At 32.7% G+C, this 25786-nt stretch overlaps 1 protein-coding gene across 1 annotated transcript in view; it reads right to left on the bottom strand.

Moving 5' to 3' along the window:
• Positions 1-22973, bottom strand: part of LOC131065189 (cysteine-rich receptor-like protein kinase 2) — a 29661-nt gene extending 6688 nt beyond the window's left edge. The window contains exons 1-7 of the mRNA XM_057999645.2: positions 22187-22973; positions 21885-22007; positions 21646-21773; positions 21294-21507; positions 20968-21199; positions 20728-20878; positions 20333-20633 (exon numbers count right to left, since the gene is read on the bottom strand). Coding sequence (XP_057855628.2) covers positions 20333-20633; positions 20728-20878; positions 20968-21199; positions 21294-21507; positions 21646-21773; positions 21885-22007; positions 22187-22973 — 1936 coding nt within the window. The remainder of the gene's footprint in view (positions 1-20332; positions 20634-20727; positions 20879-20967; positions 21200-21293; positions 21508-21645; positions 21774-21884; positions 22008-22186) is intronic.
• Between the last annotated feature and the right edge of the window lie 2813 nt (positions 22974-25786).

The raw sequence follows: 25786 nt of genomic DNA, 5'->3' as shown, positions 1-25786 counted from the left end.
AATCTCTCCCAAACACTTCATATGCCTCTCCCATGTGAAATTAATTATCACCAATGTCAGCACATGCCAAGGTTTGTGTGAAAGAAGTGAGGTGGTGGTTTTAAGGAAACTAGGTAGCCATATTTTGCACCATCTCTTTATTTGCAAATGTTGTTTTCTTCTTCCAATGTAGGGTAATCTTTGTAAGGTGGGGTTATGAAAAACTGAAGGTTGCTAGTCTTTGCCACTAATTATTGCCTGTATTTAGTGTCTCCTATTACCGTGAATCATGGAGTATAAGCCTCTTAACTAGAAAATATCTATTTCCTTTACTAGATTTAGCCCAACTCTATATGTTTAAAATTGCCTCTATATGTTTAATATTGGGTTTAGCCCAACTCTATATCTATTACCTCTATATGTTTAAAATTGGGTTTTTGGGTAGGGTTTCATACTTCCATGATTAATTGGTTATAATATAGGATAGTTGTCATAGATTTAGCCCAACTCTTTGCCATTTTTAATTTTTTTGATAAATCACTTAAATTTTGGGTTAGGTTTTGTAGATGGAGCTCTACTCTCTATCATCTCCATTTTGTGTATCATTTTGTAAGCTTTCTAGCTAGTTAGGTAGGGTTCGCAGATTGAGCATAGCTCTTTGTGTTTTCTCTTTTTATATGTTTGATATCATCTGAACTTCTATACTATAATGTTTATATTTTAAATAATATAATAGTATACACTTGTGCTTTGCCCTAAAAAAATTTAAAAAATAAATAAAAAGGGGGAGATTGTTAGGAATATTGTCATTGAAGGCAAAGTTTGATGTTTAATTTTTAAAAATATTGTCATTAATATCAAAGGTTGATTGTTTTCAAAGGAATTTTATGTCAAAGTGAGGTTATTTATTTTGTCAAAGGTTTATAAATCGTTTGTTTTGTTGACTTCATATTCCAAGGTTATCAAGCTTTGAGCATCAAGATATTACTCCATTTTCTTATTATACCAACACAAACATTTCTAAATCTATTGGGATTTTTTCTTTAGAGTTTTGTTTAACATTTAAATTATTTGAAGTAGGAGTTAAGAGGGAAATCAAACCTTGGAATTTTGATGAAGATGTTTTTAGTTTTCACTTCTTACAAAGTTAAGTGAGGTTCAATGATCAATTTGTTTGTTTAATATTTGTAAAGATTATTTTTGGTATGTGGTATAGAAAATAGTTGATACTTGACCACTAATATGTTATCGATAATCACTATTCAAGCTTGTGATTTAAATTTTTTGAATTTTTATGAAGAAAAGAGGTAATGTCAACCACATCCATTAATGAAGGAAATTACATTGCCACTTTTTATCTAAGTAATTTAGCCTTAACTGTTTGATCTTACTATCTAATATATTTGAGTCACTTTGGAATGAGGTAAAGAAGAACCTTGATTCACTGATAAGAAAAATTTCTCTTAGTGTTTAAAATCATCAATCTTTGATGCTCAAAATTTTATTCTAAGTATTTAACCTATGTTTTTTGAATATGAAAAGAAAGAACCTCAATCCTCAACTCCTCACAATGTGTGACAATGAATTTGATTAAATTTGTTTGGAATAACTTCTAATGGCTAATTTTTTTATTAATTATTTAGTGTCTGACTTGAAGTATGATGGTTTATTTTAAATTATCTTGGGTCAACCCATAATTTATTTTTGATGTCAAAGAATGATATTCCCAAGTCTAGAGACCCTAGAGACCCTATTCCTAGGCCTTCTTCTGAAACCCTCTTTTGATATAACCATTAATGCTACTTTGTAGCTAACTTCAAAGAATCAATATATAGAATGTTTCTTCTTAGATATTTTTATAAATGTAAAGGAGATTCAAATCGACTAGAATACTCATTTAAGAATAGCCTAGGGTGTTACAATACAAGATGTGAGAAGTGAAAAATATATTACAATTTTGTTAAAATATACAATAGACACATAGGATAGAAATAATGTGTATTTATCATCATTAGTATAGAGACTTCACTAATCTATATTTATGTTACACTATCCAATTTTTCTCATGAATAGCTTACTATCAAAAAATTGTACCTTGCAACACAACCATTTATTCCTATGACAAAAGTATCTTTCTATATAATCAAATGGAATTGAAACATAGAGATATTGATGAGTATGGAAGCTAAGAAACAAGGACATCTACTTATGGACTGGTAATGATATATTATTTTCTTCTATCATGTAGTTCTCTTATAGTTTGATTCATTGATACTTATCAAGGATTAGTTGCTTCAAAAAATCCAACATATGAAAACATGTTATATATATGTGAATTCACAATGAGAATAGTTTTCCCTACTAGGAATCTATCAAGTATTATGAGAGCTAACTTTAATGTAGTAAATTGTGTCCCTTTACAATTTCATACTCTATTTTGGTCCCTACTTTAATGTTTGTTCTCTTGGGTCATTTCAAGATAATTTGGGCCTTTTACTATCCTATTGATGTCATATGATAATCTTGAGACTATATTCTATGTGCTGGCTCCTGATACTCTGCTACACCCTAGTCTCTTCAAAAGAGATCCAAATCCAAACTTGGGTGTGAGTATCAACCTTCATAATTTATAATATGATCTCCTTATATTTTTATTTCGATGTTAGATGTTGGTCTAAATTCATATATTCCTTATGAACCCTATATAAAGAAATATTTTATCATGCTTAAAGTTAATAAGCAAGAATAAGTATTCCCCAATTAAATTAATTCAAGAGAAAATATGAGTACAAGGAACAAAAAGCTATAACAACCTATCTTTTAGTATGATTTCATGATGGATTGTGTTTTATCATGTTATTTCATCAATAGTTGGAGGACACATCTAAAAAGAATTGAATCAACACCATTATCAATCCTAAGTTATTTTCTTGTTAACTTAGCATTTTAGATATGGTTTAGCCGCTATCACCCTAAGGATAAGTTATGTTTTTTTTGTTAGTCATAGATGTTGTGGAGATGGGAACACTGGCATGTAGTTTGACTTAGGAAAGCCCCTATATAACTAAAATGGTGGTGGAAATGGATCCTTCACCTAGAAATTTACCATTTCCAATATAGGACATCATTTCATTAGGGAAACAACCAATTGGGTATATCTTCAATATTGCAGAAGGATTTGGTGGACGTTGGATATTGATTCTCCCATATCAAGTTGTCAGATCACGCTAGATTTATTGACCCTTTATTTAAATCATCATCCACATGGGTGTCTACATGGGTAATACAATTGAGTATATTATCATAATTAAACATGACATTTTTATAGTTGATATTAATAGTATAAATGTTTTGGTTGTGATTTAAACTAGGATTAGACCCAAGATTGACATTGGTAGAGTTAGCTCCTTGGTTTTATTTCGGAAATACATTTTGATACATTAGTAATTGAGCATTAGGGGAGGTGCTTTGATTTACATCTATCACAATATTACCCTTATCAATGAGATCTTGGATGTAGTTCTCCAGCTCCATACACTTAATTTTAGCATGTCCCTTGATCCTATAATAGTCACAATATTCATTGTCTTTAAACCATGAATTTTTGGGCTTGGAATAATTGAGTGGTTGGGTTTGTGTAAAGGTGACCATGTTATCTTGAACCGATTTGTGAAAGGTAATGTATAAAGGTGCTGCCAAAGGAGTGAAGTTGTATTTTGTATTATTTTGTTGTTTGATTAGGGTGTACCTTGTGGAACCAAGATGACACACATTTGTTTTAGTAGTTCCTTGCACATGTTTGGATTCCATAACACCATCACTAATGACACTTTTTTTTCCCAAATCTATATTGTCATTCATTGTTTTGTCATTGTTTTTCTTGTAAATCTTGACTAAACCCTTTGCAATTATAGCCCTTTCAATACTAACACCCTTCTAAATAATCTCATCAAAGGTGGATGCACAATGGATTTAGAGATGAAAGTCCATCTCTTGGTTTATATTTTGAACAAAGATGTTCACTAATTTTTTTTTGGGTAGTGGCTATGAGAGACAACTAGCAAGATGTCTCATTAGTGCAAATATGTGGCAAAGCTTTCTCAACCTTTTTTTAATTATTATTGTAAAGGTCAAGCATGGTGACCTCATGTTCTATATTATAAAACAAGTGAGCCAAAAAATTCTCTAATAGTTCCACAAATATTGTAGGAACCATTCCAAGGCCTTACCGCCTAGACTACATGTGGGAACAATTAAAGAAATTATTTGCAAGCGATGACAAATTCTTTGACATTATCACATGCATCACCTTTTTGTTTGTATTTGTCAAATGAGAATTTCAACATGTCATAGAAAAGGGATTTTTGAAATGGATATATTAAATTGTAAGGGGAAAATCTCTTTAAAATTAAATGATTTCGTTGAATTTCTTGCTTGTAGGTCTCTAAGTATTTTTTTTCATATCTTCCAATCCTTGATTGATGGGAGACAAAAATGGTTGTGGGACCATTGCATTGGAGCTTGGATGGAGCATGTAGGCATTATATGGATGTGGGGGTGGATATGATTGATTTTATGGTTGAAATTATAGTTGTGATTATGGTTGATAATATGCAAATTGATTTTTGGGATACCTAAAAAAGATTTATTATGTGGTGGATTGCAATTTTGTATAGTTTGCGAGATGCTAAGATACATTTGATTGTGAGGTGGATTAGGATTGGATGTATGTTATAGGATACCAAAGTAAGATGGTTTATATGGAGGATTAGGATTGGAAATTATTTGTCGCACATATATGGATTAGGAAATGTAAGTTAAATCTTGTTGTTTCTCAAGACAATTCACATATTGTGGAGCAAATACAACATGTAGACTTTGTTGTAGGGGGATATAAGTGTTTTGTACCAAGTAGGAGGATATTGGAATGGATGTAGATTATAGAATGGTGGTAGAGTGAGGAATATATGTGGATTATGGTGTGTATGTGGATTGAGGGATATGAATGGATTGTGTGATGAATATGGATGGTTATCTAGAGATCAGAATGGCATGAAACATGGGTTAAATTGACTGTTGTGGAATTGATACAAAGGGAATACTTTGAGGCATAGTGTGTACCACATTTTACATGATGGAAGCTTGAATATTTTATAACATAGAGGTAGTAAGTTGAGTGCAGGATACAAAAGATTTCCAAAAATTGGGGATTGTATGAATGCGAAAAGGGTATGATGGTACTTGGATGACCATACAACAACAAAGATCTAAAGATAGACATTATAAAATCTTTGAGTTATCCTAGGGAGTAGTTGACCTAGCCTAGAGGTATGTTGGTCACCACATATGATAAGTCCAACTAGGACTAGTACATCTCAATTATTATTTATGAGATGATCAACAATGTAGACATTCTAAGGGTTTTTAAGAAGGCTTACATTTAAGGATATACATCAAGTTGAGAGATCATGTCATCCTCAATAGTCACTCGGTGAAATGGGTCAAGCTAGGTAGATAGTCAAGCCTAAATGTTTGATGGTATGTGTGGATTTTTTTGCTCCATGTATCTAGGAAATTTAGCATTAAAATATGGTTTAGGTTGGTGTTGTTCCATTAAATGATTCTTTTACAAACTTGTGATAGTAAGGATGAAAGTGAGATGAATGTTTAAGATAGTGGATGAGTGCTCTTTGTTGACTTCTCTTTTGTGTTATTTGTCCTTGATGTCAAAAGTATTGGCTGGTCAGCACATTGATCTTGGCATATGGAATATTCAATTTTGGCACACTTGGTCTTGTAATTCTTGTCTGAGTCTTTGGCATTCAGTATCTTGTGCAATGACAACATTATAACTTAGGTGGATGTGAGTAGACATGGACAACATTATAACTCACGTAGATGTGAGTAGACATTGATTTGGCGCTCAAGGATAATATCATTTTTTCCATTCTAAACAGATTTCAAAATGATTGTATTGTGATTTATAAGATTCATTATGTCTTTGGGCTCAAATAAAAGAGTTTAGGGTAAAGAAAGGTTCATTTCATTTAGCAAGAATAACATCGAACCCTAGCACCACCATGATGAGATTATAGTTACATTTTGAGATTGTTCTAGCTAGTTTTCTATCTTGGTTTTTAGATATGCCAAATTATGAAGGGTGGTGAGTTGGTTGGTGGAATCTCCATGAGCTAGAGGCCAAGGTAATAGAGGATTTTATGGGATTTTGTTTGTAGTTTGAACCGCCCTAACAGAGGTAATATCTATAGATTGCTTTGGCCTTTTAAGGGTAAATTTGGTAAATGGAAAAGTAAAATAAAAATTATTACATTGGTTCAATTTCGAACATATGCCTTTTACTTTATTTTGTATTGAATGAAGTTACAGAGTAAAAATGAAAGAAGAATTACTTCATTTCTGGTTATTGTTTTCATTTTTGTAAAGAATTACTTTTCCAGATTCTTGTTTTCAAAAAATGAAAGAGTTAGAAATTGAAGTCAAAAAAGAAATGTGGTTTTAGTTGCAACTGTAATTTGGTATTTTTTTGTGGAAACCCTAACTTGAGTGTTGGCTCTGAACTCGAGTTTTATAGTTTGGTTCGAGGGTTTCACTTTTACTTGCTCTATAAATTCATGACTTTAAGTCATTGTTCAGCCGGAATGAAAAAGAGAGAACAAAGTGGTATTGAGGCTTTATTGTTCCACTTAAAAATTTGTAAAAGTTTGAAAAAGACTTTGTTGTCTTTGGTTTTTACAAGAGAGAATTCTATTTCAGTTTTAGAAATATTTTGTGGTACTGTTATATACAGTACATGTTATAAATAGAAACATTCAAAATCATATGTTTTTTGTACTGATTAATGATTTTACGACTGCAAGTTTGATGCAGATGTAAGGTCATTACTGACTAAAAACCTAGACAATGACTTTGTAATTCAAGGGATTAGTGTTCCTATGAAGTTGGTATTTCAAAAAAGGTGTTGAGTTGTTGCTCCACCATTGTTATAGAGTTGTTTTTCTTTGATCAATGAAAAGAAAATTTTATCTAGTTATTTTTTATACCCCATGACAGTTTTTACACTCAAGAAATCTTTGTGTTATGTGATGTTATTTGTCTCTCATTTTGTTACATGTTAATGTGTTCATTTAGTCAATACTCTGATACTTTTAAGTTTGTTCAAAAAGGGTTCATATTTCAAAGTGTTCAAGTCTGTCATGCAAAGTTGAATTGTTCAAATCTAAAAAGGTGAATTGTTTAAATTTGATTATAAAAATCTTCCATAAAGTATTTCAAAACTTGGATTGTGCAAAGTTGAAGTTTTGTTTCAAAAGCATAAACAATATTGTTCATACATTAATGGAACAATGTTACATGATGCTTTTAATATGAGTTGTTAATGTTATTCACTTGCATAAACAAATCTCTCACATTGGTTAAAGGTCAAAATGTTAATTGTGCATTCAAGTCAAAATTTTAAAAAATACACCACTCTAATTCACCCCCCCTCTCAGAGTAAATCCACTTCCAACAAGTGGTATCAGAGCGTAGGGTCTTGCATTAGGTCTCTTTAATAGGATTGGTCCTGGTCTTCGAAGCCTGCTATCATGTCACATGTGCAAGAGGGGTCATCTATCACTAGAGCTCCTTTATTTGATGGCTTTGATTACATGTTTTGGAGAATCACAATGAAAACATATCTTATTTCAATAGACCTTGATGTCTGGAATATTGTCTGTAGTAAGCACATTGTACTTTCTACCATACGTATAGATCCTGATGAAAAAAGGTAATATGAAATGAATGCTCGAGCCAAACATGCTATCCTATGTGGCTTGACAAAAGATGTCTTTGTCAAAATCATGTATTGTAAATCTACACATGAAATTTGGGACAAACTTGAAAATATCTATTAGGGAAATGAAAAGGTTAAACAATCAAAGATTCTTACCCTCAAAACTCACTTTGAGGAAATTAAAATGAAAGATGATGAAAAAGTTGCTGAATATTTCTTGAGAATAGATGAGGTAGTAAATAGTATGAGAGGATTAGGTGAAGAATTAGATGAGTTAATAGTTGTTAAAAAGGTCATTAGAACCTTACTTCCTAAGTAGGAAACCAAAGTCTCAGCCCTTGAAGAAAAGAAAAACTTTAATAAGCTTACTTTAAATGATCTTCAAGGAACATTAACTGTATTTGAAATGAGAACTAGCAAAATTGACAACACTGGTTCAACATCAAAAGAGACTACATTTTAGATTGAAAAGAAAGAAGATTTAGACAGTGATTCAAACTTGTTTGAATCATTAGAAGCACTTCTTGTGAGAAAATTGAAGAAGAAATACAGAGGAAAACTACCACTCATTTTGCAGCCCATTGACCTTTTGTTGATCAAAACAATGATGATGATAAGTTTAAAAAACATTATAAGAAAAAGGATTTCAATCCTAAAAAGAAGTTTAACTTCAATAACTTCAAAAAAAAAGTCTATTTAGCAAAGAAGACTCAAATGTTGAATCTGATGATTCCTTAGGTGATGAAGATGAAACTTTATTTATGGATGAAGTTAATGTGTAGAATACTTTAAACAATCAAACAAATAGTCCATCAAGCAATCAATCTAATCTAGACAATTGTGAAATAAACCTTGACGGTTCAAACTTCTTTGTGCCCTTCAAGAAATAAAGAAACATAAGAAACACATTTCTTCTCAAGAGAAAAGTCCAAATAGGTTGATTACATCTTTGCAAGTTCAACTAGATGACTCTAAAAGAGTTGTGGATAATCTCAGATCAAATCTTGTCGATAAAGAAAAAGAGATTCAAGCTCTTAAACAACAAGTTATTTCTCTCACAAAGCAAGTTGAAGAGCATGAAAGAACTATTCACTTGAATAATATTGTTGGTAAACAAAAACAACATAGTGACACTGGTGAATGTTCACAAACTATAAATCTAAACTTTAAGACAGATAGTAAGAAGCAGAAATTAGAGTGTAAACAAAACAATTTCAGGTTTAACTCCATTTTCAGTGGCTATTGCTTCTTTTGCAATAAATTTGGCCACAAGTGAGTACTTGTAAATTCATGATGCCTAGAACACCAATATTTGGTCACAAACAGTACTTTGTCTTTTCAAATATAATCAGGTGTTTTAATTATAATACTATTTGTCACACATCCAAATAGTGCAAACAAAATAAGAAAGTTACAAAAAAGGTTTAGAGACCCAAACTTGTTCCAAGCATAGAACAATATATGCTTGTACAAATTGGCTTTCTCTCCAACAAGAAGGCATTGTGGATAGTGGATAGTGGTTGTTCCAACCATAGGACAGGAGATAAGGACACGTTCTTAAAACTTGAAGATTATGCTCGTGGATTTGTGAAGTTTGGTGATAATTTAGTGATATAGATAAAAGGTAGAGGTTCCTTGCTTCTTAATGATGATATGCCTATTCATGATGTGTATTATGTAGAATATCTTAAACACAATCTCTTAAGAATCACTCAAATTTATGATAGTGGCTACAATGTTTCTTGCAGTTTAGAAGGTTGTGCAATCAAGAATAAATCAGGTAAAATAATTGCAATTAGATTGAGAACATATGGCAATATTTATAATCTTTTTGACTCGTCTAATCTTGAAAGTAATGAAGGCATGTGCCTTAAGGGTCAAGTTAAATAAAATTGGTTATGGCACAAACAGTTAGGGCATATAAACTTTGATAATCGGGTTAGAGTCAGTAAGAATCAAAATGTAAGAGGTTTACCTGTGCGAAGCAAACTAGAAAATGTTGTTCGCAAAGGTTGTCTAAAAGGAAAGAAAACAAGGGTGAGTTCCAAATCTAAGGAACATTCCTCAACAAGACCTTTGCAACTTGTATAGACTGATTTATGTGGTCCTACTAGGACAAGATCAATAAATGGCGAAAAATACTTCATGTTGTTTGTCGATGACTACATTAGAATGGTTTGGGTAAATTTTCTCAAACATAAGTCAGAAGCCTTTGAAAGATTTAAAATCTTTCGTAAAATGGCTGAGAAAAAATAATATTTCAAACTTAAATATTCGAGACAAGATAAAGGAGGTTCAAGTTTACCTCTCAAGAACTCATTGATTATTGTGAACAACATGGCATCAAAAGGCAGTATGTTGCTACTAGGACACCTCAACAGAATGGGGTTGTTGAAAGGAAAAATAGAACTGTGAAAGAAATGGCAAGAACAATGCTAGATGAAGCTAAATTACTTGATACATTCTAGAAAGAAGTTGTTCATACAACTGTATATATTCTAAACAGGGTGCAGATAAAGGTGAAATCCAATTTCACTCTATATGAGCTATGGTATGGTCATTCAACCATAATTAAATACTTCAAAAAATTTGGTTGTAAAAGCTTTATTAAAAAGGATGATGAAAATATAGGCAGCTTTCAATCTAAGTTAGATGAAGGTATCTTTTTATGATACTCTACACATAGTAAAGCCTATAAATATTTCAATAAGAGGCTAAATAAATTTTTTGAATCTATTAATATCACATTTGATGAAAAGTTTATTCTAGATGATGACCATGTGTAGGATGTTGAGGAGGAACCTATAGTAGGACTTGACAGGTCTCCTACATCTGCTAAAGTAGATGATACTCAATAGGATGATGCATCAAGTTATAAGGTAGTAACACCTCTAAAAACACCCTCTAGGATTGTTATCAAGAATCATCCTCAAAATCAAATTATTGGGGATAGAAATACAAGAATCTTAACTCAAGGTAAAGTAAAAATTGAGGAACAAGCTCAAATTGTTGAACACTTTTGTCTGGTAACTGAATTTGAGCCTAAAACTGTTAATCATACCTTAAATGATGATTGTTGGTTGAAAGATATGTAGGAAGAAATCAGCTAGATTGAGAAGAATAAAACTTGGGAATTAGTCCCAAGACCTGATGATAAAAATGTTATTGGTGGAAAATGCATATTTAGAAACAAATTGGATGAATGTGGCAAGGTGGTTCGAAATAAGGAACATTTTGTGTGCAAAGGGTATTCACAACAGGAAGGTATTGACTTTGATGGAACTTATAAACCTATTTCTCGAATTGAATCTATTAGAATATTCTTAGCATACTCATGTTTCAAGAATTTTAAGGTTTTTCAAAAGCATGTTAAAACTGCATTAGTGTATAGGGAACAACTTGAAGCGTTTATTGCAAAAGACAAATTTGATCATGTTTACAGGTTGAAAAAGGCTTTGTATGGTCTTAAACAAACTCCTAGAGCTTGGTATTCAAGGTTGGATGCACACTTATAGAAAATGGTTTCAAAAGAGGTGGTGTGGACATCAACCTCTATGTAAAATTTGAAGGTAATGATGCTCTAGTTGTTGAAGTATATGTTGATGACATAATATTTGGATGCAACAATGATGCTTTCTCTAAAATGTTTTCAAAGATTATGGAAGTAGAATTTGAAATATCAATGTTAGGTTAGCTAACCTTCTTTCTTAGCCTTCAATTTTCTCAACTTGAACATGGTATATTTTGATCACAAATAAAATATGCAAAGGAAGTGTTAAAAAAGTTTCTGATGGATAATTGTCATCCAGTGAGCACTCCTATGGTAACTAGCTATAAGATTTCTTAAATTGATGATTCTTCTGATGTTGGTCAATCTGAATATAGGTCTATGATAGGCAACTTGTTATAGTTAACTACATCAAGACCTAATTTAATCTAGGTAGTTTGTATCATTTCTCTATTCCAATCTGCTCCTAAACAATCACATCTTACAGTTGTTCAAAAAATATTTAAGTATATTCAGGGTACTCTTGATTTTGGTCTTTGGTATCCTAGGAGAATTGATTTTTATTTAATGCCATTTACTATTGTTGAATGGGCTGGTTATCTAGATGACAGAAAAAGCACAAGTGGTGCATCTTTTTTCCTTGGTGATTGTTTTATGGCTTGGCATAACAAAAATCAAGATTTTGTTTCATTGTCTACAATAGAAGCAAAATATATTGCAGCTACATCTTGTTGTAATCAGCTTCTTTGGATGGCTTAGACACTTTCTGGTATGGGTATTGATGTTGCAAAACTTGTTCCTATATTTTGTGACAATACTAGTGCTATAAATTTGTCTAAGAATCTAGTTATGCACTCACCAACCAAACATATAGCCATTAAATTTAGTTTTTTGTGAGAAAAAGTGTTGGATAATGAGGTAATTATGCAATATGTTTCCACACAAGCATATGTGGCATATATCTTCACTAAGCCTTTGGCTGATGAGGTATTTCAAAGACTTCGGTCTCAATTGGGAGTTGTCTCTCAATCTTTGCTCTTTTAAATGTCCTTCATTGATTCAAGGGGAGATTCTAAGCTCTCTAAGTAGCTTGTTGCTAATTCCTATGGTTCTTATTTGTTGCTCCATGCTATATCTGCAACTGGTTTTGTTTAGTTTTCTTGGCATTACTCAATTTTCCATTTCTCCTTGTGACAAAAAGGGGGAGAAATCTGAGATTATTAGTGATTTTGTTGATTTTTCTTCGGCATATTTATTGGTGATTTTTTTAATTTTACTTCAATTGGCATACTTTGTTTTAGATGGCTTAGTTTTGGCCATCAAGGACAAAGGGGGAGTTTGTTGACTTCTCTTTTGTGCTATTTGTCCTTGATGTCAAAATTGTTGGCTGGTTGGCACATTGATCTTGGCATATGGCATATTCAGTTTTGGCACACTTGGTCTTGGCATTCTTGTCTCAGTCTTTGGCATTCAGTATCTTGTTCAGTGACAACATTATAACTCACGTGGATGTGAGTAGACATGGACAACATTATAATTCACATGGATGTGAGTAGACATTGATTTGGCACTCAAGGATAATATCATTTTGTCCATTCTAAATGGATTTCAAAATGATTGTATTTTGATTTATGGCATTCATTATGTCTTTGGGCTCGAATGAAATAATGTAGGGTAAACAAAGGTTCATTTCATTTTGAAAGAATAGCACCGAACCCTAGCGCCACCATGACGAGATTATAGCTACAGTTTGAGAGTGTTCTAGCTAGATTTCTATCTTGGTTTTTAGATATGCCAGATTATGAAGGGTGGCGAGTTGGTTGGTGGACTCTCCACGAGATGGAAGCAGAGGTAATAGAGGATTTTATGGGACTTTGTTTGCAGTTTGAACCACCTTAATAGAGGTAATATCTATACATTGCTTCGATCTTTTGAAGGTAAATTTGGTAAATGAAAAAGTAAAATGGAAAAGATTACATTGGTTCATTTTTTAACATATTTTTTTTCTTTTCTTTGTATTGAATGAAGTTACTAAGTAAAAATGAAAGAAGAATTACTTCATTTCTGGTTATTGTATTCAATTTTGAAAAGAATCGCTTTTCTAGATTTTTGTTTTCGAAAAAGGAAAGAGTTACAAATTACAATTAAAAAATAAATGTGGTTTTAGTTGCAACTGTAATTTGGTATTTCTCTATGCAAACCCTAACTCGAGTGTTGGCTCTGAACTTGAGTTTTATAGTTTGATTCAAGTCTCACTTTTACTTGCTCTATAAATTATGAATATAAGTCATTGTTCAGTTGGAATGAAAAAGAGAGAACAAAGTACTATTGAGGCTTTATTGCTCTACTTGAAAATTTGTAAAAGTTTGAAAAAAACTTTGTTCTCTTTAGTTTTTAGAACATAAAATTCTATTTCAGGTTGAGAAAGATTTTGTGGTACGCTTATATACAATACATATTGTAATTGGCAACATTGAAAATCATATATGTTTTTTGTACTCATTAATGACTTTAGGACTACAAGTTTGATGCAAATGTAAGGTAATTATTGACTACAAACATAGACACTTCCTTTTTCATTTAAGGGGTTGGTGCTCCTATGAAGTTGCTATTTCAAAAAAGGTGTGTAGTTGTTGTTCCAACATTGTTACAAAGTTGGTGCTCTTTTATCAATGAAAAGGAAATTTTAGCAAGTGGTTTTTAATACCCCATGAGGGTTTTTCCACTCAGGAAATATTTGTGTTATGTAATGTTATTGATAGTTTTGATACTAATATGATCAGTATAGATGCCAAGCTAACAATATGAGAGGGGGGGGTGAATCATTCAAACTTAATCTTCAATAAAAACAAAAGACTCAACCTTGGTAACCTTATTAGAAAAACAGTAATGCATGCAGACTCATAAACAGATAAGATCACAAAACATATAACACCAGATTTAACATGGAAACCCAAATAGGGAAAAACCACTATGGGATTTCGGACCCACTAAGAAATATACTCTTCTAGAGTATGCTTGATTAAAATCAAATCCTGTTAAAGATTACAAACACATTGCTAGATGTGACCCAGTTAAGGGATTTCCCTCAGATCTGTTAGGATCTTCACTTTGTTAGAAGTAACCTTGTTAAAGGATTTCAAACACTCAATTAGAATGTCACCTTGCTAGAGGGTTTTACAAATAAGACTATTAAGTCCACTCGGTTAAGAGATTTTCTGTTACTTTACAAAATAACAGTAATAAAAATATATTTGCAACTTCACATCTAAAATGTTAAAGTAGATTCTTATTTGCTCAATATAATCAATTCATAGGACTTATCTTGTCCCTCTACTGGGCTCTATACTTTATTATCAAAATAGGTCTTCAAGCTTCTATGCTTGGTAAACACTATGTAGCATCCCTGTGCATACACTTGCCCGCATACAGTGTTTATCAATAGTTCCCTATTTATAAACAATCTTTCAACCGCTTAATATCCTTGATCACATTTCCCATGATCAATCATAGCCATCAGATCTTCAATTAGATTCTATGTATCCTTCGATCTGAAAACATTTTACCTTGCCCTGGAACTTGTGTTCCTTCCTAGGAACTTGTGTTCGATCTGAGCTGTAGATCTTCCTGCCAATCTTTCATTGCCATAGATTCTTAACAAACTTCATGTATGGCTTACCAATCATTTAATCAACTCCAGCTCATCAGCTTCCTTCATTAAATAATACTTTTATTCATCCAATGCATTCTGTTACAGCTCAGTTGCAACTCGGTAAATACTAAACTTTACTCGGTAGATATTCCACCTTCATTAACCGATAGCGATAACCTTAGGGTTTACTGACTAGGTTCTTTGCTTGGTAACATAGTATAGTATTAACCTTACAAATAATAGCATATGTAGGATATCAAAATGATCTTAACATCATGATCTCATCATTGTCTAACTCGGTAATAGTTGCCCATTGAATAACTTATTTCTCCTCTTATTCTTCACATTCTTTCTGTGTCTTTTACCGACATCTTTATACTCATCAAATCATACTTCTTAAGATATGGCAACATCATATTGAATTAGAAAATCAATTTCTTGACATCAATGACAAAATAATATTATTAAGACAGTGAACATCCTTAATCTGTTATATCCATAGTCATCAACAACCTTCTCAATATCCTTATTGAAATGTCAACAATCTCTCATTGTAATTGGAATGCCAACAATCTCCCTTGTCTGTTATAATGCCAACAATCTCCCCCTTTGACATTGATGGCAAAACCAATTGATTTGACCTTATTGATTCTGATTCAGATTGCTGAAATGTTGAAATGCTCTCCCTCTGTCATAAGTCTTCTTCTCAGTTTTGAAATGTAGTCTTCTCCTTCAGTCAGTAGACTTCTGCCCCATTCATTAGTCTTCTCCCCCTTTGACAATAATGCCAAAAATGAAAAAAACTAAAACATAATTTCTTCCACTCAGAAGTGAATTCATTGTTGTTATGTATCAACTTAGTCTCGATCAGAGCATTTTGTCTTCAATTCTTGTTCCCTAATATTATTTCCTACACACCTTTAGAAAAATTCCTAAAGTGTGTAAATCAGCATCAACTCTTAAAAGATATTCTGTAGAGTCATTGAATTGATGCCTTCATCGAACTCAGTCAGTGAATGAAAGATAGGGGTAGGACCCCTAACTGACTTCTGAGATACTCAAACGTGTCCCTTGGCAGTGGCTTGGTGAAGATATCTGCAATTTGTTCCTTTTTGCTAACATACTCCAAAACCACTTTCTTCTCTTGAACTTCTTCTCTAAGATAATGATACTTGATAGAGGTGTGGTTTGTCTTAGAGAGCATAACAAGATTCTTTGAAATGTTTATAGCACTAGTATTATCACAGAATATAGTTATTGGCTCGGTAACTTAATCATTTATGCCCTCCAACAGTTGTTTGATCCATGCTATATTGGTACAATTCAATGTTGCAGCAACATATTCAACTTCTGCTGTTGACTGTGAAACACATCCTTGTTTCTTGCTAAGCCAACTCACTAGTCATTCTCCTAAAAAGAAAGCTCCTCCACTTGTGCTTTTCTTGTCATCAATGTTGCCTACCCAGTCAACATCAGTATAAACTTTTAAATCAGAAACATTTCCTTTCCGATATACTAAGCCATAATCTTCAGTGCCTTTCAAGTATCTGAAAATTCTTTTGATTGCTATCATGTGTGTTTCCTTGGGATCTACAGACAATCTTGCAACTATATCGATTGCATGTGTTATATCTGGTCTACTGTGAACAACATATTGCAACTTTCCAATCATAGATCACTAAAGTGTCTCATCAATAGATGCAGATTCATCATTGTTTGATAGTTTATAGTTGGTAGTCATAGGAGTGCTTACTAGTTTTGAACCCTCCATTCCAAATTTCTTCAAGATTTCCTTTATGTACTTGGATTGGGTAATGAAAATCTCATCTTTCATTTGTAGTATTTGTAGACCTATAAAATACTTTATCTCACCGATTAATGACATCTAAAATTCTTTGCTCATTTTATTTCCAAAGTTCTTGCATAGAGAGTCATTTCCACAAAAGATAATATCATCAAAAAATATGGCTGAGATCAGTATTCCATTTTCATCATTCTTCATGTACATATTGTTGTTTTCACTTGTTCTTATAAAACCAATTTTTATCAAATATGAGTGCAATCTCTCATACCATGCTCTAGGTGCTTGTTTCAAACCATATAAAGCTTTGTTCAATTTACATACCTAATCAATATTTTCTCCTTCAACAAATCCTTCAGGTTGTTCAATGAAAACTTCTTCTTCTAATATACCATTTAGAAATGCAGATTTGACATCCATTTGATATACCTTGAAATTTTTGTAAGCAGCATATGCCAATAATATTCTTACTCCTTCAAGTCTTGCCATAGGTGCAAAAGTCTCACCATAATCAATTCCCTCTTCTTGAGCATAACCTTTGCAAACTAGTCTTGCTTTATTCCGAATTACCTCTCTTTTTTCATTTAGCTTGTTTCTGAAAATCCACTTTGTACCGATTACATTTTTGTCCTTCGGTCTTGGGACCAATGTCCATGTGTCATTCTTCTTGATTTGATCAATCTCTTCTGTCATAGCATTTATCAAATCTTCACTATTAAATGCCTCTTTCACTATTCTCGGTTCAAATTCAGATATCAGACATGTGTTTTGTCTCAATTTGTTCCTTGTCATCACTGGTTCATTCTTATCTCCTATAATCTGACTTGATGCATGATTCCTTTTGACATACTTAGCTAATACAGGCTCAGTAGGCTCTGTATGATCTTCTTCATCACTCGGTAACTAGATATTCTCTTCATTTCCTTTAGCAGTCTTCTCGGTAGAACTTCTCGGTTGAACATAGACAAATCCTTCATAATCTTCTAGTTCTTTGGAATTTCCTTCATCATTTCTTTCTGCAAATTCATCAATTTTCACATTTGCACTTTCTACTATTTTGTTAGATGATTTGATCAGACATTTAAATGCTTTGCTTCTAGAAGAATAACCAAGAAATGTTCCTTCTTCACTTTTCTGATCAAACTTACCATTTCTGTCATCTTTGTGAACATGGCATCTACTTCCAAAGATTTTAAAATAACTTACATTAGGTTTCTTGTCATACCAGATTTCATAAGGTGTCTTCAAAGTTCCTTTCTTCAGTTGTACTCAGTTCAGGGTGTAAACTACTATGCTTATTGCTTCTCTCCAAAATGTTTGTGGAACTTTCTTTTCAATCATAAGGGTTCTTGCACAATCACTCTGATTCAGCCCCCCCTCCCTTCTCAGAGTGAATCCACTTCCAATACTCTTATGTTTAAGGATTGACTAAACTTGTGATGGTTGGTTGATGGAGGCAAACCTGACCAACAATTAAACTTGAGCTAAGATCCTATTTGATGTTTGATTGTATTGATTTTCCTTGATATAAGCCAAGTTCTCAAGAAATAGTAATTCTGAAGCAAGTTGAACCTCTAGCTCAAGGAAATATGACCCTAATGATTAATTGACTAACTTAGAATTTACAAAGTTCATAAGAATGTGCTTGGATTGGGTGTTTGATTAGGATTTTTAAGTCCCAACTAAGTGATTTGAGGGTAGATATTGGTGGAGAGTGATTTGGTGGTATTCTTGATGCATTTAGGGTGATGCTTGACCTAAGAGGGTGAGTTTTTGATAATGTTTTTAAGGATAATATGACAAAAGTGTTAATAGATCTACCAAAAGATAGAGAAAATTTTCCCAAGTGATAATGATTATACCCTCTGACAAAGTGAAAACACCTAAGGAGGGTTTTTCATATAGCACAATTATTTTCTTCACAAATTTGTTTGTGCACATATAATTTATCACTTATATTCTCCATACACTGTTCTACCAAAATATTCTTGAAAGATATCACATTTATTCATTTCATATCTTCTCCACATACTTCTTATTGCATTTATATCTAAAATCCCTATATCTCTTATCAAATTTGCATATATTCTTTATCAAATCTGCATATATTTTTTATCCAAACTACCTATACTCTTAAATATACATATATTTCATTGCTACAATACTCTTCCTCAAATATATTGATATATCTATTCATAAAGTCTTCATAAATATTTTCACCAAGAGAGGCACCTCTTCATAATTTGCAATATTCTTCATTTTTATTTCTACTCTACTATAATAAATCAGAACATGATATATTTTTTTATGCTACACATCTCATCCTCTAATAGTTTATAATATTAAGGTTGAACATTTTCTTAGAAAGTGTAATGCATTTATGTTTATGTTGATTTTCAGATCAAAAATTCTTAAACAATATGCATTTAATTTTATTTTGATAATATTAAGGTTGCGAATTTTCTTAAAAGTGTTATGAGGTTAGTATAAATTATTTTTACAAGTTTAGAAAGTGATATGATGACCGTTGAGAATTTGTTAAAAAAAATATGTACAAGCTAAGAATCAAACCTAGGATCACCTATTTGTTGCTAGAATGTTCGGGGTTCCTATCCTAACCTAGCTTAATTCTGCTAACTTCAATATTAGTAAAGAAATAATATAATGAATAAAAATTAAAGACTAGAATCAATATTTTAACCTTGAAAAATTTTAAAGATAAAAATCCTAGCACAACAAAATAGTTTCTTTATTTCATAAAATTTAATCATTCTCTAATACAAGAAATAAATTTCATACTTTACCCTTAATCATGCAAGAATATTTCTAAATATATGAAATGTAGTTTTAAACATAATATGAATCATGAAGTGATAAACATAAGGAGCATTAGATAATATTCTAGAGTAGCACAGAGAAAAACTCAAAAAGTATACAACAAGCAAAGTATTTTAAATATAATGAAGTTTCCTAAGGACTATAAAACATGCAAATTATACAAAAGGTACTAGCATTCTTCCCCTTGTTGAATACTTTGTGTAGGGACCTTTAATCCTAAACTATCAATTGTTTAGACAACCATCCCCATTTATATTCAATAGACCGTGAAAATTTCTGAAAATACTCATAGCTTTATCAATGAATCAACAACATTCTTTTGTGTATCAACCTTTTCTAATAGTACCTCTTTTCATTCAAGTATTTATTTTGAAAAGATATGTTGTATTATAATATCCTTAAATAATGAAACACGATAAATATAATTCTTGAAAACATGATAAATATAGTTCTTGACAATTATACTCTAATTGTCATTGTCAATTCATACAATTTTCTTTTTTCAAGCCAAATAATAAAGCACAACCTTTGTAACCAAACTACTTCCTTACATACATGAATAACTACAATTTACTCATCAAACTTACCACTCCTTGAAAACTATTGAATACATAAAGATATTTGTCTTCAACCTTATTAGAATCCATCTGTCCAACAAGAAGACAAATAACCCCTAATATTGAATACATATAGATATTTTATCTTCTAATAACCTGATTAGAATCCATGTGTCCATCATCAAGAGAAGTAAACTCTGCTAACGAGCACTAAGGGATTCTGTAACCGTAGCATTTGATTGAGATGATGGAGGGGAACTTTCTCCACGTACTTTGTACCCCACGTCTACGAATGCTGGCTGCAGAGGTTTCTGAAAATCAATCTCAGCTTTACTTAAAAGTATTGTCACAACCTCAGACATTGATGGCCTATGAGTGGTAGAACCTTGTATGCATTGAAGTGCAAGGTTTATCACCCTCAACACCTCTTCTTCACTGTACCCTTCAATCTTCTCTTTGCTTTCCGCCATCTCTAAAACCTTATTTTCTTCGTGTAGGCTCCAAACCTGCGATAATTTTTTTTCGAAAATGATCAAGCTAATTAAGAGAGAATGATGAGATAAAATGATAGAAAAGAATACTATTAGAACAGTAAAATACCCATTCAAGCAGATATTGCTTATCAGGTGGTTGATTCAAGTCAATGCTTTTTCTGCCACTGACAATTTCAAGAACTACCACACCAAAGCTGTAGGTGTCAGCTTTCTCTGTTAATTGCCCATGGCCAGCATATTCAGGAGCGGTGTATCCTCTGCAAAGGAAAATTAAATAAAAATGATGTTACTATATTTGTTAAAATTTTTGATAAGAAAGCAATGGAGTAAGGAGGGGTTTTCTCACAAGGTTCCTGCAAATTTTGTGCTAATATGGCTTTTATCATGTGGGAGAAGTCTTGCCAACCCAAAATCTGCTATTTTTGCCTCCAAGTTATGATCAACTAATATATTGCTTGATTTAATATCACGATGGATGATACAGATATGGAATTCCTCATGGAGATAGGCCAGACCACGAGCAGTGCCCAGGATAATGTTGAACCTTTCCTTCCAACCCAGATGTTTTTTATGTTCTCCTGCATGTAGAATAATTCACTAGAGTTTCAAATCCTATCATGTTTGCCGTAATAGACGAAAGAAGATAAAGAGGAAAGTTAAGGAGCAGCAAACCAAATAATATTCTGTCGAGGCTGCCGTTGGGCATGTACTCATAAACCAAGAGCCTTTCGTGGCCTTGTCTGCAACATCCAAGTAAACGCACAAGATTTTTGTGATGAACATTAGAAATGAGTTTCACTTCGCTTTCGAATTCAGCAGTTGCACGGACAGAGCGACCTAATGTCAGCTTCTTTATTGCCACAACGTTGCCATTTTTCAAAGTACCCTTCAAACATCATTTGAATGGATTAGTACAGAAGCCTAACGAGTGAAGGAACCCAACAGTTTAATAGATTGAAGGAACCCATCATTTGAATAGATTGACACACAAGCCTATTGAGGGAAGAAATAAGTGATAATTTACCTTGAATACTTCACCAAACCCTCCTTGTCCAAGCTTATTTGCTTGATCAAAATTGTTGGTTGCCTTTTTCAGTATCTTGAAGTCAAAAGCTACCGGCCCACGAAGTTCTGTTGCTCCTTCAGTATCCGCTATAACATATGTTTCAGTTTGTTATATTAGTACTAATCAAGATCCAACCGACTTGCAAGACTTTTGCTTCCTTATCTATAATATATTAAATTTAGCCTTTAAGAGTTTACCTTCTTTCTGGCTTGGGCGTATTATCTGCTTCCGGAAGAGAAGGAGACAAGTTATAAGGCCACCTAGAAATACCCCTCCCACAACACCAATTATTATCCAGACTGTAGAACTCGCCTTCTTCCCTGGAGGACAAAATGGAGAATACCTCAATTGTGAAAAAATCATTGTAAGAGTCGATGTCTGACAGAAATTTTATGAAATTGCATATCTGAAATTGTAAATTCAAATTTGTTTTAGGAAAAGTGTCAATAAACGTTAACAAAATTGCAAGCTCTTCAATTGAATATAATTAAATTGTAACCTCTGGGTAAGAAATCTGCCAAGTCGATAGTCGCGTTGCTTGGAAAAAAGGGTTTGGAATCGTATCGCAAGTAGCAGCCGGCGTCTACAGCCCGTCCCTCGGAGCGAGAAAAACACTTGTTTATGTTGTCCTGGGCAATAGCGAGGCACTTTTCGCAGGAATCCCTTTGAAGGGAACGTATACACGAGGCAAGTCCATAGACTGTGGTATTAGACGGCCCTTGTCTAGTCTGTGCAGCAAAATAACCATTTATTCTTGGAGTTGCAGTGCAAAGATCGCTTATCAAACTTTGAGCAGTCGCCGAAAAAGAATTGGAGTTGGACGCGTTGGCAGTACCGCACACCTCCATATTTCCGGGATCGGTGTAGCCGTTGTTGTAAAAATTATAGTTCTCATAACGCAGAAAACATCCGTCGTAGCTTGCCTTGCCGCCGGTAACTTTTGTACAGTTGCCAATTTTTTTTCTTGCTACCTTGATGCAGTTAGCGCAATCAGTAGAGGACTTATCTTTTCTACACTGCGCCAGTGCATATACTGAATCTACCAGATCTGATGCTCCCGCCTCATTTTTTGTAGCAAATCCAAATGGAACAACATTTTCCACCACGGCTGCCAGAGCCGCCTTCAAGTTTTTCGCAAAGAGTGCAACGTTGGTGTTGGCGACATTGCTGCATCCGAAGGCTAAAAGTCTGGTCTCTGGGTCTGCTCTAATTGGGGCAATTAGTAACATGACAGATAAAATAATCAGCCTTAAACTATTCTCCACTGGCCACCTTGTTCCAGCCATGGCTTTGGATTTTCCCATTGATATTGGAGAGACGCTTAAAACTGCTAGAATTCTTAGAGTTTGTTTTGTTAGAAGAACGACAGGAGATTATTATATACACTTTCAAGTTGCAGGTGAGTAAACCCTAAGAACAGAAGTCAATCTTAAAGAAAGACAACAAAGACAATAAATTGAGTAACAACTATTCAAAGTCAAAGAAAGATAATTAAGAAAATAAACCCAATATATAATTACAGTCAAATATTTTTAAGAGTCTCTAAGTTAACTGAGAATAAAATAAATCACTCTTCCATGGCATACGTCAATGGTGCTGAAACTCGATTGGAATCAACAGGATGGGCTATATTATATTCGAAAATTAAACTTCAATCAACCCAAAAATTGGACGAGTCTTGAGCTACAGAACCTATCCAACAAAGTGAGAATTTTAAAATAAAACAACATTATATAAAACAAGAAAATTGAAAAATTCATATTTCAAAATTTCAATCAGGTTTAATAAATGATGCAAAAGATAATGACTATTAATCAAAATTGACATAAGAATAAAGAAGTTTACATTTGAGAAAGCTAACTTTAACATAAGAAATTAAGTTTCTTGCATCTATTTTCAGAAATGATGAGACCATATAATATCACATTTAGTCATATCATCTTAAAATTTAAGAAGACAATTTTGTATTTATCTTTTCCCTAATCTTTATCTACTAAAACCAGTGTGAATATGGTATTTAGTTGTTTTGAAGGCTAGCAAATGGTATAAACTTATAGACTGTGTAGAGGATAAACATTACTTTCTTCCTTTTTATTTTTTTTTTACTTGATTGTATTTATTTATTAGTTCCTACCATAGAACTATAGGTGAGGAGTTGTTGTAATTATTATTAAAAATAAGATTTTTAATCAATTAGAGTGCAACTTTCTTTCATATTAAAGTTCTCTTAAAATTTTATTTGTCTTTGGGGGGTGACCCCACAATAGAGTGGTTGAGTTGCGCGTCTGCCTAAGGGGAGGTCATGTGTTCGATTTGCAACATGCATGCATGTTGTCTCGAATATTGTTTGCTTGGTCCTATTTGCAAATAGTGAACAAAAAATGTGTGGGTAACACTCCCTGCACAGATGTCACCATGCTTGCCCAACCTAGCGGAGTGCCATGGTGGATTGTAGGAGATAATGCCACCTATCGTTGTTAATGTGGACACTATTGACTGTAGGTTAGGTGGATGTGTGGAGATGCAAGGATGTAGGTGCATGAAGGAATAGCGGTAGTTGCACGAAGTTATAAGGTGTTGGAGAGATAAAGAGGTAAGATCTAGTGGAGAGATAAGGGGCGCACATCAATGGAGTGATAAGGATTGGAGTGATAAGGTGTGCATGGAGTGATAAGGTGTTCAAACTAATAAGGAGTGACAATGTGTGTGTATGAAAAAATAGATAGGATGACACAAAGGACATATAAGGGTGTAAAAATGCTAGACAAATCTGAGGATGAGGCCCCTAGAAAATGTGGTCTCGCTGGTTCATACCTCTAGTCAAAAGCAATTCAACTTTGACCTCTTATCGAGCAAAAAATAAATAAATTATTTGTCTTCACTAAGGTATACATGCAATATTTTTAACAAAATATTAACGTAGAATTATTTTCCTTCTATCTAATTAGCTCAAAACTTCTACTACATGGATAAAAAATTATCAAACTATGAAATTTTAAATCGTTTCATTTTTACATTGTTTTTAACCGTATTCTAATATATATAATTTTATAAATAATGATAACTATTCACATTTATTTTAATTGTATATGATTATATTATTATTTTTATTTTATATTATGGTTTCATATATCATTTAATATATATTTTAAAGACATGTTTTTAAATATATGTTCTCTATTTAATAAAAATATATTGTATTATATTATATATTTATTATTATAATATTTAATTTTTAAATATTTTATTAATAATTTATTTATAAATAATAGATAACCCTATTCTATTTTTTATCCCTAAAAATGATGCACACCACATTAGTTTGTAATTAGAGAATCATTTTCACACTTTACATTTTTTATATAATAAAATCTAATAATTTAATACAATAAAGTTTAAATTATTAGAAAGTAATATATTATAAAACAAGAATATACTTATTATTTAAAAAGGGAAAAATTGTGATTCTGTCATTGTGTGCCTTTTTTGAACCTAGGGTTTTTCTATGGTAACTCAGAGGCGAAGATGCTCCTCTACTGGGGAATCATTTTTTAGGTCATTTTGTGCCTACCAATAATAGAAGCTGGGGTGGTTTGTTTGCTACATTGGGTAACAAAGGAAGGATCAATGGTGGAAGAAGGTTTCAGAGCAAAAATATTGGAGGCAACAATACAAATCTCAATGGTGGTTTGAAATATGCCTATGTTGGTAGTTAAGGGGTATGAAATGGAGCTTAGAAGCATAGAAAGGTGCCTTTGGGTTGGAGAATGGAAGTAGAGGAAAGGATTGGGGAGTGTTTGTTATGCAAGGGGGTGAATCAAGCCAAGTCACTAGATATATAATGGTGGTTTTAGGAGAGGGGGTGGACAATGAAGACGTAGAAAATGAGAGGCGTTTTGCAGATCAAGGCCTAAAAGGGAGGTTTAAGGGTTTTTGGCCAAGCCTCGACGATTTGAACAAATGGGTTAAGGACATTTGAAGCCCTATTTTGAATGGAGATGTTAAAAAATTTCCTAGTATGGCAGGGGATCTTTGTGGTATTGTTTGATAATATGTAGGATAGGAATATGGTCCTCTATGAATATTGATGGAGTTGGGA

Source organism: Cryptomeria japonica, chromosome 10, assembly GCF_030272615.1.
Source record: "Cryptomeria japonica chromosome 10, Sugi_1.0, whole genome shotgun sequence".
NCBI lineage: Eukaryota > Viridiplantae > Streptophyta > Pinopsida > Cupressales > Cupressaceae > Cryptomeria > Cryptomeria japonica.
Note: the sequence above shows the minus strand (reverse complement) of the source record. Positions and strands in the feature narration are given on the sequence as shown.